The sequence below is a fragment of the Garra rufa genome, chromosome 3 (assembly GCF_049309525.1).
Source record: "Garra rufa chromosome 3, GarRuf1.0, whole genome shotgun sequence".
In the NCBI taxonomy this organism is placed as follows: Eukaryota; Metazoa; Chordata; class Actinopteri; order Cypriniformes; family Cyprinidae; genus Garra; species Garra rufa.
The window spans coordinates 8,067,295-8,082,023 of record NC_133363.1 but is presented as its reverse complement, the minus strand read 5'-3'; the positions used below and the strand labels follow the sequence as shown (position 1 = coordinate 8,082,023).

The 14,729-nt window shown below is 34.3% G+C and overlaps 1 protein-coding gene across 1 annotated transcript in view; it reads left to right on the top strand.

Moving 5' to 3' along the window:
• Window positions 1–7: 7 nt before the first annotated feature.
• The window catches only part of dhx38 (DEAH (Asp-Glu-Ala-His) box polypeptide 38), a 34,360-nt gene continuing 19,638 nt past the window's right edge, over window positions 8–14,729 (top strand). Inside the window, exons 1-13 of the mRNA XM_073835647.1 lie at window positions 8–151; window positions 1,423–1,792; window positions 3,645–3,856; window positions 3,932–4,093; window positions 7,391–7,550; window positions 7,673–7,791; window positions 8,119–8,198; window positions 9,682–9,837; window positions 9,918–10,079; window positions 10,163–10,270; window positions 10,365–10,486; window positions 12,423–12,560; window positions 12,694–12,880. Of these exons, the coding sequence (XP_073691748.1) occupies window positions 1,476–1,792; window positions 3,645–3,856; window positions 3,932–4,093; window positions 7,391–7,550; window positions 7,673–7,791; window positions 8,119–8,198; window positions 9,682–9,837; window positions 9,918–10,079; window positions 10,163–10,270; window positions 10,365–10,486; window positions 12,423–12,560; window positions 12,694–12,880 (1,923 nt within the window). The 5' untranslated portion in view covers window positions 8–151; window positions 1,423–1,475. The remainder of the gene's footprint in view (window positions 152–1,422; window positions 1,793–3,644; window positions 3,857–3,931; window positions 4,094–7,390; window positions 7,551–7,672; window positions 7,792–8,118; window positions 8,199–9,681; window positions 9,838–9,917; window positions 10,080–10,162; window positions 10,271–10,364; window positions 10,487–12,422; window positions 12,561–12,693; window positions 12,881–14,729) is intronic.

Sequence of the window (14,729 nt, the reverse complement as noted above, 5' to 3'; positions counted from 1 at the left end):
GCTGGGATAGTAATGGCGCCTTACTGTACACATTGTTGATGTTTACCGCTATGCTACTCCATTTAGTAATTTTATTATAGTATATATTAGCACTGTGTGGAAAATAGGTTTGAGAAACTTATATGACTAGCTTCTGAGGATATCGTCAAAGGTAAGCCCGTTTTTTCTCTTATGAATGAGTAGTGCCACAGTATCGCTTTACATTAACAAACATAAACAGATTTATCATGTACATCATCGAGCGTTTTATCAATCAGCTACATTCCAGTCTATGTCTTATAAACGTAAATATCTAAGTTTTTTATATATATAACGGCTGCGGTCGATTTCTGATAAGATTGCTATATAATCAGTTCAGTTATTAATGCTTTTTAACATCAAGAAATGTAACGTTACTGTGACAAACAAAATACAACAGTCAGTTACAACTGTTTTTGTTTATATTTTAAGACCAAATGTGACATACGAATATAGGATCTCTTTCAACATTATATTATATTTTAGAGTTGAAGAATCTAAAATTATAATCAATTTTATTATTATTTTTTGACATTGGTGGCTAATACCTATACCTCCATGACTAATGCTAGACTAGCTGACTAACTGATATGGTGACAGGAACTATCAGTTTGCCCCTTGAATTGTTTAGTGGCATTTTAAATACTTAAAGGAGTAGTTCACTTTTAGAACAAAAATGTATAGATAATGTACTCACTCCCTTGTTATCCAAGATGTTCGTGTCTTTCTTTCTTCAGTCGTAAAGAGATGATGTTTTTTGAGGAAAACATTTCAGGAGTTCTCTCCATATAATGGACTACTATGGTGCCCCTGAGTTTGACCTTCCAAAATGCAGTTTAAATGCAGCTTTAAAGGGCTCTAAATGATCCCAGCCGAGGAAGAAGGGTCTTATCTAGCGAAACGATTGGTTATTTTCTAAAAACATTTACAATTTATATACTTTTTAATCTGAGTACACACAGAGCTTGATAAGACAAGCATTTGAGGTTAAAAAGTATACAAATTGTAATTTCTTTTAGAAAATAACTGATCGTTTTGCTAGAGAAGACCCTTCTTTCCTCGGCTGTGATCGTTTAGAGTCCTTTGAAGCTGCATTTTAAAAGTTCAAACTCGGGGGCACCATAGAAGTCCGCTATATGGAGAGAATCCCTTAAATGTTTTCCTGAAAAAACATAATTTCCTTACGACTGAAGAAAGAAAGACATGAACATCTTGGATGACAAGGGGGTGAGTACATTATCTGTAAATTTTTGTTTTGAAAGGGAACTATTCCTTTAATGTACATTTTCTAGTTTTTACTTATCATAAATCACATTTAATCATATTAATGTCATGTTTTATCAGCATTTATCTACTTAGATCATATTTTTGCCCTAATTGGTACCTTTTGGCTGCCTCTTTTAGATACTTCACCAGAAATCCATCAGCTGAGTGCTGTGGTCAAGACCTGAACAGAGATGGAAGATGATTCCTCCCTGCATCGACTGGAAGGGAGTGACCCCAGCGTACAAGTTGGGGGGCTGATAGTGAAAAAGAAGAACGCTGCAACAGAACAACACGTCTTTAGAGCACCCACTCCACGCACCTCGCTCCTGGGCCTCGATCTGCTGGCCGCACAGAAACGCAAGGAGCGTGAGGGGAAGGAAAGGCAGGATGATCAACCCAAGAAATCCAAGGTTACGTCCTTCAAGGACTGGGAGGAGGGCAAAAGTGATTCGGGGTCTGATGATGAAAATCAAGAAGATGGCGATAACAGGAATCGAAAAAAGGAAAGGTGGGTTGTTCTTCAAGAAAATAATTTGCGTTACATAGACATCAGTTTTTTTTTCAAGAACAGTGAGTCTTATTTTGTCCGTGAAATCCACATACAAGCTATGATTCATCAGTGACTTTCATGCTAAAATGTATTCTAAATTTGTGAAACATTTAGGAACAACTGAAACAACAAATACACAAAAATACCCTGGGTCTCCTTAATCTGCAATATATTTTATCATATACAGTGAAAGAATAGCTGTGTTATATGCCTCCATCCTTGAGTTTTCTCTGTGTAACAACACGAAAACACATATACAGCTACCAGTCAAAAGTTTTTGAACAGTAATGTTTTTTTTAAAGAAGTCTCTTCTGCTCACCAAGCCTGCATTTATTTGACCCAAAGTACAGCAAAAACAGTAAAACTTTGAAATATTTTTACTATTTAAAATAACTGCTTTCTCTTTGAATATATTTTAAAATGCAATTTATTCCCCTGTGATCAAAGCTAAATGTTTAACATTATTAATCCAGTCTTTAGTATTTATTATTATTAGCAATATTTAAAACTGTTAAGCACATTTTGTCCAGGATTCTTTGATGAATAGAAAGCATTTCTCTGAAATAAAAGACCTCTGTAACAATATACACTATACCATTCAAAAACAGTCAGCATAGTTTTTCTTTTGTAATTTTTTGGGAAAGAAATTATAGAAATTAATACTTTTACTTAGCAAGGATTCTTTAAATTGATCGAAAGTGTCGATAAATATTATAATGTTACAAAAGATTTATATTTCAGATAAATGCTCTTCTGAAGGACTGGAGTAATGATGCCAACAATTCAGTTTTAAAATCAAAGAAATAAGTTACATTTTATAATATATAAATAGTAAAAATATTTTAAAATTGTACTGTTTTTTTCTGTGCTTTGGATCAAATAAATGCAGGCTTGGTGAGCAGAAGAGACTTCTAAGTATATAAAATTATATATATAAAAAAAAGGTTTTGAACAGTAAAATCTTTCATATTTTTTTAAAGAACATTTACATTTATTCATTTAGCAGACGCTTTTATCCAAAGCGACTTACAAATTGGGAATACAACAAGTGATTCATCCTAAGGAGGCAGATCAACATAGGAAGTGCTCAAAATACCATATATTAGGCGTTGTTAGATGAGTACAGGCTAGAAAGGGAAGATCAAGATCAAGATTTTATAATATTATTGAGTCAAATAGTGTCGAAAAAGATGGGTTTTCAGCAGTCGTTTGAAAGCTGTTAAGGAGTCTGCATTCCGGATAGGGGTGGGAAGATCATTCCACCAGACAGGAACGTTGAACGAGAATGTTCTGGAAAGTGATTTCATGCCTCTCTGTGGTGGTTCAATGAGGCGTCTTTCACTAGAGGATCTCAGACTTCTGGAGGGAGTGTAGATGCGAAGTAATGAATGGAGGTAGGCAGGTGATGAGCCGGTGGCTGTCCTATAGGCCAGCATCAGTGAAGTCTTTTCTGCTCACCAAGCCTGCATTTATTGGATCCAAAGTACAGCAAAAACAGTACAATTTTGAAATATATTTACTATTTTAAATAAGTGTTTTCTATTTGAATATATTTTTCAAATGTAATTTATTCCTGTGATTTTAAAGCTGAATTTTTGGCATCATTACTCCAGTCACATGATCCTTCAGAAATCATTCTAATATCCTGAATTAATTATTATTATTATGTTAAAAACAGCTGAGTAGATTTTTTTCAAGTTTCTTTGATGAATAGAAAGTTCAGAAGAGCATTTGATATTTCCTAATGCCTCCCATCTGAAATATAAAATACAATACAACGCAGTTATGAGTTTGTTACATGCTTCTACAGGAAATATCGTGTCACTGGCTCAGAAACGCCATCAAACCCAGGAGGGGTTAGTGAGGAGTTCAAACAGAAAAATCAACAGAGAGAGAAGGACAGACGGGAGCATGGGGTTTATGCATCCTCCAAAGAAGACAAGAACAGAGACAAAGACCGATCCAGAGACAGAGACCGAGACCACGATCGCTACCGTGATAGAGACAGACAAAGAGACCGAGGTAAGTCAGATGCTGTCAGGCTGTAAGATCCCACCTCACTATTTCAGAATCTGATCTTTGTTGGGCTTTGTGCAGATGAACGAGAAAGCAGCCGCAGCCGTGGATCCAGCAGCAGTCGCTCTGAGCGCGGTGATGGTAGTGCGAGGAGTGAGCGCTCCCAGAGGGACGGCTGGTCCAACCGCATGAGCCGCGGTACTCGGCGTGGAGAGCCCGAATCACCCCGTAACAGACCCAAAGGTCAGTAAAAACTCCTAGATGTGCTCTCTCACCACACTACCATACTTTGAATACAATACAATACAATACAATTTTTATTTATAGAGCACAATTTAAAAACAACCGTGGTTGACCAAAGTGCTTTACAACACTATAAATAAATACACAGTAAGAAAGACACAAATTATAAAACATAATAACATACAAGCTGTAAACACAGGCGAGGTTCCTAAGGCCATAAACACCGAGCAATAGTTCAAGAGATGTTAAACGCCAAGGAAAATAGATAGGTTTTAAGAGTGGACTTAAAAACAGACAAGGTTGGGGCAATTCTGATGTGAAACGGGAGATCATTCCATAACTTTGGACCAACAACAGAAAAGGCACGGTCACCTCTGGTTTTTAGTCTTGTCCTAGGCACTTGCAGCAAATTAAAATTAGTAGATCTGAGTGATCTTGATGGAATGTAAGGCTGTAACAAATCAGTTAAGTACTGTGGGGCCAGACTATGTAAAGATTTAAAAACAAACATTAGGATTTTGTAATCGATTCTATACTTAACTGGCAGCCAATGAAGTGAAATTAAAAAACCGGCGTAATATTCTCGTATTTGCGCTTTCCTGTGAGAAGCCGGGCTGCTGCATTTTGGACTAACTGCAAACGAGAAACACAAGACTGAGAGACACCGACATATAAAGAGTTGCAGTAGTCAAGCCGAGATGTTACAAATGCGTGCATAGCTATTTCAAGCTTCTTTAGAGATAGAAATGGCTTTACTTTTGAAAGAAGACGAATATGGTAGAAACAAGACTTAACCACTGTGCTTATCTGCTTATCAAATTTGAGGTTACTGTCAAACAAAACACCCAAATTTCTGACACATGAGGTACTGTACGGTGATAGAGATGTACTTTCGAAATCGTGTAAACATTGTTCAGTAGAACCAAACACTATGAATTCAGTTTTACTCTCATTGAGGCTCAAAAAGTTTGTTGCCAGCCAAAGTTTTAGCTCCTCCAAACAATCCAGAATAGGCTTAAAGGCATTCTTATTTCCACGCTTTAAAAGAATATAAATCTGAGTGTCATCTGCATACAGATGGAAAGAGACCCCATATTTACTAAAGATAGACCCTAATGGCAGCAGATAAAGAGAGAACAACAGTGGACCAAGAATCGATCCCTGAGGTACACCAGATCTTAACTGTATCTCAGAAGAGGAATGGTGCCCAATATTGACCACAAACCTCCTATCAGTAAGATATGACCTAAACCATTGTAATATTGTGCCCCGTAAACCAACGCACGTTTCAAGACGAGAAATTAGAACGTTATGGTTGACCAGATCAAAGGCAGAGCTGAGGTCTAACAAAACCAAAGCCATAAACTGGCCAGAATCCGTAGTCAACATGACATCATTTAAAACTCGTAAGACTCGTAAGAGGGCTGAATATATGGATTAGTGCAATAAAATCAAAAGGATGTGCTTTACTTTAATAAATATATGGGCTGCAATACTGCTTTAGACGTGAGCAATTTATGATTCATTATCTTTAGTGTTAAGGAGCAGCTCCACTCAAACTTCGCTGTTTGAATTTGGGCTAATTAACAAAAGAGAAACTTTAAGGACTTGATTTTTAACGTTTTAAAAACATATTTATTTCATCCAAAGTACAGCAAAAACAGTAACATTTTGAAATATTTTTACTATTTAAAATAACAGTTTTATTATTGGAATATATTTTAAAATGTAATTTATTCCAGTGATCAAAGCTACATTTTTAGCATCATTACTCTAATCTTCAGTGTCACTGTTGTTATTATTATTATTATTATTATTATTATTATTAATTATTATTATTTAAAACAGTTGAGTATTTTTTTTAGGATTCTTTGATGAAGAGAAAGATCTAAAGATCAGCATTTATTTTAAATAAAAAATCTTTGTAACATTATACACTATACCATTCAAAAGCTTGGAGTCAGTATATTTTTTAAATTAAAGAAATTAATACTTTTATTTAGCAAGAATGCTTTAAATTGATAAAAAGTGATTATTTATAATGTTACTTAATTTTTTATTTTAGATAAATGCTGTTCTTCTGAGCTTTCTGTTCATCAAAGTCACCTGACAAAATGTTCAACAGTAATAATACTACATGTTTTTGATCAGCAAATCAGAATATTAGATTGATTTCTGATAGATCATGTGACTGTAGTAATGATGCTAAAAAAATCTGTTGTGAAATCACAAGAAAAAATTACAATTTAAAATATATTCAAATAGAAAACAGTTATTTTAAATAGTAACAATATTTCAAAATTGTATCGTTTAGCTGTACTTTATATCAAATAAATGCAAGCTTTTAAAAAACGAAAAAAATCTTACTGTTCAAAAACGTTTTATTTTGCAGTTGTAATGTTTAATAAAATTACTTATTGTTGTATTATTTTTCTTAATTTTTTTATTTTTTTTATTTTTACATACTTTACACTGGAATATCCCGATATTATTTCTTATTTTGTTGTTATTTAATAAAATGTATATAATTTTCAATATGTTTATTTTGTAATAATGATAGTAATAATGTTTATTTAGTAATTTATTTGTATAATGTATTGTATAATATTTTATAATAATTTATTATTATTATTTTTAATATTATGGCTATGTTTGTTTGTTTATTTAATCATTTCTATATATTTTGTATTATTATATATTATTATAATTATTTAGTATTATTATTTAGCCCAAATTGCTGAATTGTGCAACCCTACAAACAAAAGAGCAAAGCTGGATTTTTAAACGGCATAAAAAAAGATTTTTTTGTCCCTAAATTGTGCAACCCTAACTGTGATTTTAAGTGATAATCTTTCTGTGATTTTCAGTCATAATAAGGAGGATTTTCAGCTAATAGTAATTGTAATAATCATATTTATTTTTATCCAGTATTTTTATATATTAATAATAATAAAGTAGTAGTAGTAGGAGGTGGAGGAGGAGGAGGAGGAGGAGGAGGAAGAAGAAGAGGAGTATTAGTTGTAATTATGAATGGTATATAATCACACATTTTGATCAAATTGTGCAACCCTACGAGGAGGCACAGCAAACCTGGAATGTTTTTCTCATTATTTATTTATTTTTTTGTCACATTTTATCAGATTTTCATTTTATCAAATTATCACAATAATTTTTTTTTCACTAGCTATACATCTAAACCTAAAATCTGTAGTGGTGTTCCAAGACCAACAAGTGTGTTAGGCAGCTTGTCATATTTGGGTAAATCATGGGTCAAGTGTGTTTCATTTGTCCACACAGATTTGGCCACTCCATCACGCTCCAGCTGGGATGAAGATGACAGTGGATATTCCAGCTCACGCCACTCTCACTGGGAGAGCCCGTCTCCTGCCCCTTCACACCGGGACGACCGCTCCGAGCACAGCCATCGTTCAGTCCGCGACAGTGAGAGGAGAGACCGGTATGAGTCACTTCATTAGAGCCTCAGTGAATAATGTTTGGTTGAAGATTATTTGTGCTGACATGGTTTGTGTTGTCAGAAAGAGTATTAATAGAAATAACATTGTCACTTTTGTTGTTCAGGTCAAGTAAACCTCAGTATCCAGCAGATACTCCTCTGCCAACCCCATCATACAAGTACAATGAGTGGGCCAATGACAGGAAGCATCTTGGCTCCACCCCACGCCTGTCCCGAGGAAAAGGTAAATACACCACTTACAAGTTCTTTTGAGGGGGAATAAAATGTTATTTTTTTGTATGAATAATTTTCTTTATGGACTTTTACATTTTAATATATTTTAAAACTTTGTTCATTAAAACTTTTTTAGTTGTGTATATTTTATATATACAGTGTGGATATATAGTGTGTATATACAGTGTGTGTGTATATATATATATGTATATATATATATATATATATATATGAATTTTTTTTTTTTTTTCAAAACTGAGGTACTTCCCAAAGGTACTGAGGTACTTCCCTCTAGATTTATAGATTTTATTTTGTTTGTTTGCTTATTGTTTTGTAGGCGATAAGAGAGAGGATAGGGAGGACGGCATCCTATTTAATAATGAAGAGGAGAAGGAACAGTGGGAGGAAGATCAGAAGGTGAGTGCCTAAACTTCAAATAGTCATTTTCCTCTTCAAACCTTCTGTTTATGATTCTTACTATGTATTTGTGGTCTGTCTTAAAAGGAATAGTGCAACCAAAAATGAGAGCTGAAAGTTTCTGACAATGCATAGAAAGCCACACAACTACCATGTTCAAGCACACAAATGCATCGTGGTACTCTCCTGAACGTGCATTAAAGACTGACACAGAAAAAAAGAAATTGTTGAATAAAGTCATTGTTTTTGCTTTCTTTGAGCACAAAAAGTATTCTCTTAGCTTCATGAAATGACTGTTGAACCACTGTTATCACATGGACTATTTTATCGATGTTCTTATTGCCTTTCTGGGCCTTGAACGTGTCAATTGCGTTGATGTCTATGCAGGATCAGAAAGCTCTCATATTTCATTGATAATATCTTAAAGGAACACTTAACTTTTTTTTGGAAATAGGCTCATTCTCCAACTCCCCCCCGAGTTAATAAGTTGATTTTTACCGTTTTGAAATCCATTCAGCCGTTGTCCTGTTCTGGCGATATCACTTTTAGAATAGCTCAGCATAGATCATTGAATCCTATTAGACCAGTAGCATCACGTTCAAAAATGACCAACGAGTTTCGATATTTGTCCTATTTAACACTTGACTCTTCTGTAGTTATATCGTGTACTAAGACCGGCGGAAAATGTAAAGATGTGATTTTCTAGGTCGATAAGATTAGGAACTACACTCCCATTCCGGCGTAATAGTCAAGGAAATTTGCTGCCCTAACATGGCTGAAGCAGGCACAGTAATATCACGCAGCACAACGTGACCAACTGCATGCACAGGGAGCGTTCCTCGTTGGAAGTTACCTTGTTGGGAACTAATTTCAGGCGCTGCGTGATATTACTGCCCCTGCTGCGTCCATATTACAGCAGCAAACTTCCTTGACTATTACACTGGAATGGGAGTGTAGTTCCTAATCTTATCGACCTAGAAAATCACATCTTTACATTTCCGCTGGTCTTAGTACACGATATAACTGCAGAAGAGTCAAGTTTTAAATAGGACAAATATCGAAACTCGTTGGTCATTTTTGAACGCGTTGCTATTGATCTAATAGAATTCAATGATCTATGCTGATTTATGTTAAAAGTGATATCGCCAGAACAGGAGAACGGCTGAATGGATTTCAAAATGGTGAAACTCAACTTATTAACTCGGGGGGGGGAGTTGGAGAATGAGCCTATTTCCAAAAAAGTGGAGTGTTTTTTTTTATTTATTTGTGTTCCGAAGATGAATGAAGGTCTTACAGGTTTGGAACGACATGAGGGTGAGTAATTAATGATAGAATTTTCATTTTTGGGTGAACTGTACCTTCAGTGTGCTCAATACGTTAGCACATATTATTTCAAAGAAAAAAACAACTCAGCTTGTTTATTTCACCGCAAACATTTCAAGTTGATATTTTGGTGAGTACTAAGTGTGTTATGTCCAAACAGCAAGCTGATCGAGACTGGTACATGATGGACGAAGGTTTTGATGAGTTCCACAACCCCTTGACGTCCAGCTCAGATGAATATGTGAAGAAGAGGGAGCAGATACTACAGAAGCAGACCCAGAAACGCATCTCAGCACAGAAACGGCAAATCAATGAGGTACCGATGCACATCCTCACCCATCTGCGCCTTAAAAACCTCAACACATCTTGCTTACTCTCATATGTGTTTCTCTACAGGATAACGAACGCTGGGAAACCAACCGCATGCTCACCAGTGGAGTGGTTCAGCGTTTGGAGGTGGATGAGGATTTTGAGGAAGACAATGCAACCAGAGTCCATCTGCTTGTCCATAACCTTGTGCCACCCTTCCTGGACGGGAGGATTGTCTTCACTAAGCAGGTACAGAAGTCTCTAAGCATGAGTGTGTTTATTTGTGAGTTACCGAACTTGTGAGTCTTTAATTGATTATTTTGCGATTCCAGCCTGAGCCGGTCATTCCAGTGAAAGACGCGACCTCAGACATGGCCATCATTTCTCGCAAGGGCAGTCAGCTGGTCCGACGACACAGAGAGCAGAAAGAAAGAAAGAAGGTGCACATCTCATTTCTTTTCATTTGCATTCCTCTCACTCCAGGGCAGTAGTGTAGATGTAACTATTGTTATATTTGGCTCTTTCACCTGACAGGCACAGCACAAACACTGGGAGCTCGCTGGCACCAAACTGGGTGACATTATGGGAATCAAGAAAACAGAGGAGGATGGATCAGAAGGGAAAGCTGTTGGAGAAGATGGAAATGTGGATTACAGGTAGAAATTTTGTCACTCATAAATATCTTTTTATGATTCCATCTTTTTGAAAACATTATAAAATTATTTTACAGTATATACAGTTAAAGTCAAAAGTTAACATACACCTTGCAGAATCTGCTAAATGTTACTTATTTTACCAAAATTAGAGAGGGATCATACAAAATGCATGTTATTTATGTAGTACTGACACAAATAAGATAAAAATAACCCTGCTCAAAAGTTTACATATGCGATTCTTAATACTGTGTTGTTACTTGAATGATCCACAGCTGTGTGTTTTTTTTTTTTTTTTTTATGATAGTTGTTCATGAGAAAAATCCTTTAGGTCCCACAAATTCTTTAATTTTTCAGCATTTTTGTGTATTTGAACCCTTTCCAACAATGACTGTATGATTTTGAGATCCATCTTTTCACACTGAGGACAACTGAGGGACTCATATGCAACTATTACAGAAGGTTCAAATGCTCACTGCTGTGCCAGGAGAAAAAACAATGCATTAAGAGCCAGGGGTGTAAACTTTTAAACAGAATGAAATGTGTACATTTTTCTCATTTTGCCTAAATATAATGTTTTTTTCATTTAGTACTGCCTTTCAGAATATACAGAAGATACTTACTTGTTTCCCAGAAGACAAAATAAGTTAAATTTACCATGATCTTCAAATTCAAAAAGTTTTCACCCTCCTCCAACTTTAAATTAATTGTTTTTCCTTCTGAAGCATCAGTGAGTGTTTGAACCTTGTGTAATAGTTGCATATGAGTCCCTCAGTTGTCCTCAGTGTGAAAAGATGGATCTCAAAATCATACCGTCGTTGTTGGAAACTGTTCGAATACACTAAAATGCTGAAAAAACATAATTTGTGGTACCTGAAAGATTTTTTTTTTGAAGAACAGTGGACATTTTAACTGTTCATGACAAACAAGGAACTCATGAACAACTAAACAAAAAAACAAAACAGCTGTGGATCATTCAGGTAACAACACAATATTAAGAATCAAGCGTATGCAAACTTTTGATTGGGGTAATTTTTTTAATTCAACTATTATTTTCTCTTGTGGACTATTTGTAAAAAATTTTCATTTTTTTTAAATTATCTTATTCAGGTCAGTACTAAATAAAAAATAACATACATTTTGTATGATCCCTCTTATTTGGTAAAGTAATTAATATTTTGCAGATTCTGCGAGGTGTATATAAACTTTTGACTTCAACTGTATTTTAGGGATCAAATGTTTAGATTCAATCCCTCTTGTAGACACACTTGGTCATGATCTAGTTGTGATACCATGATGCATGGAAAAGTGTCATCACTACTGTTAAAAGGTTTGAGGTCAGTAAGATATTTTTGTGAAAGAAATGATTGCTTTTATATAGCAAGGATGCATTAAATTGATCAGGGACATTTTACTGTATATTATATTATACAGTAAAGACATTTATATTGTTACAAAACATTGCTATTTCAAATAAATATTGTTCCTTTGAACTTTCTATTCAGTAAAGAATCCTTATAGTAAAATGCATCACGATTTTCACAAAAATATTAAGCAGCACAACTCTTTTTAATATTTATAATAATAAATGTTTCCTGATCAGCAAATAGGCTTTGCATTACAGGAATAAATTACATTTTTAAAATATATAACTTTATATTGTTTTAAATTGTAATGTTTTACAATATCACAGTTTCTGTTGATCAAATATTTTACTAGACTTTTTAAAAAAAAAAAACATTTGAATAATCTTTTAAACGGTAGTAGTGTAGATATATTTTATATATTAGATATCAAGCATGTAGTTTTCCCAGCTGTGCTTGGCACATTTGAGCATGTTTAAATCCATTCCACAGAATGCTGCAGAATTCCAGAATCAACACATAAATTGAAAAACATCTGTCTTCATGGGCCTCTTTCTTAACTTGAATCTTTTCAGAGCGGAGCAGAAGTTTGCTGACCACATGAAGGAGAAGAATGAAGCAAGCAGTGAGTTCGCTAAGAAGAAGACCCTATTAGAGCAGAGGCAGTATTTGCCCATCTTTGCTGTTCGCCAGCAGCTCCTCAACATTATCAGGTCCGGATGGCACTCAAATCAGTTCACTTACATCTGCTTCTTAAATACAATCTCTGCCACTAAATTGTGAGCTCATATTTCCATTTACCTGGTATGCTGATGTTTTCTTTGTGTTTTGTATCTTCTCTGGCAGGGATAACAATATTGTGATTGTGGTGGGGGAAACGGGCAGCGGTAAGACGACTCAGCTAACACAGTATCTTCATGAGGATGGATACACCGGCTATGGCATGGTGGGTTGCACACAGCCCCGCAGAGTGGCAGCCATGAGCGTGGCCAAAAGAGTCAGTGAAGAAATTAACAGTAACCTGGGAGAAGAGGTTGGTGCCTAACATCTTGTGTGCCTGGACTATTTTTCTGTACATTTTATTGACACATATATTCATATTATGGATAAATACTGCCACCTGCTGGATTTAAAGTGGCTTGCAGGTTAGTTTATCTAGAAGGCAATAGACCATTAGGTTGGTAAACATTCGGGATATGCGCACATCATGGTTGCCGAAAACCCGGGAGAGCTACAGCTAGACAATTACACGGATACGGTACAAAATAGATGGATTAAAAAAAAGAGTATAGATTATATTGATTAGATGTCATTTTCTGCTTATAACAAAAGCTTGTCACTCAGCAATAACCACTGTATTTGACGAAATTGACGTTAGACTGTGGGATAGTCTTACAGATAGGAAACAGGGATGATGTTTTTTATGGGCGAAGCCTATCTGGAGGCAGAAAATCACTAATTTTGAGTTAAATTGAGTTATAAAGTCTAAATTAGAAGATATAAACTTGCATTTGCAAGAAAACAGTGTCAATTGTGAGATAAAATAAATAAATGTTATGTAAATTTCCATGGATTTTACCCGTTTACCTCCATTTATTACCAGTGTTTTTCTGCAACCAGAAAGAACATGGTATACTGTAAATCGAGAGTTATTGTCATGAACTAAAACTTAACCATAAAATAAAAAGTCTGTTGACTGGTAAATTAATTGAAATAATAAAAACATATTTACTTATTTATGTATTTATTTAATTTAGTTGCCAAGGCAAATTTCTAATTTGTATTTAGTTTAAGTGCTAACATAACTACAAATTAACCTGAAATTACTCAAAACTATATAGACATATAATAAAAATAATTTTTAAATTATAAAAAAAAATAATACAGATCACAAAAATAGCAAAATTACTAATACCAAATACTAAAATACTAAATATTATATAATATATAATTAAACTAAAATAATAACACTGATATAGATTTGATATAGTATTTATTGTAATACAAGTGTAATATAATACGTTGAAATTGTGAAAATTATGTTTTAAAAATAACAATAAAAATATTTTAAACTGATAGTATTTTGCAATATTGCTGTTTTTGCAGTAATTTTATTAAAATAAATACAGCCTTCTTTCTTGATCAGCAAATCTGCATATTAGAATGATTTCTGATCATATGCCACTGAAGACCAGTGGTAGCACATTACAAGTAACGCAAGTTACGTAATAATATTACTTTTTCAAAGTAACTAGTAAAGTAACGCATTACTTTTTAATTGACAAGAAAATATCTGAGTTACTTTTTCAAATATACCCCCCTTTTATTGATTAAAAGTTCTCCTGTCCCCATGTTGAGAGAAATTGTGAGTAAGATGTTACTTTAGTTCTAGAATAAATGTGAACATGCATTAATTCATCGCACTCACTTAAAAAAAACAGATACAGTATTACTCAAAATGAATAAAAACAGTGAAATGAAACGCAAACCTGCAATAATTAAATGTTAAATACAATTATCCTTTATGTATTTAATCCCATTTTATGAACTGATATCTTTGCTGCCGACCTTCGATGATCCAATTCATCCATACTCATAAGCAAAAATTACTTAAGAGAATCTAACATTTGTTTTCCCTTTTTTATTGCAGAAGAGTTGACTTTTTTTTTTCTGCGGTCTACTGTACAGACGTGAATTTACTTTTCTCTAAGCCTGAGGCATTTGGTGTAAAAAGGCTTTAACGTTTGCCAAAAGTAGAACTTTTTATAGTAAAAACAAACAAGCAAGCCCTACCCAGATTTAAAAAGTAACGCAAAAGTAACATATTGCATTACTTTCCATAAAAAGTAACTAACGTAATTAGTTACTTTTTTAGGGAGTAA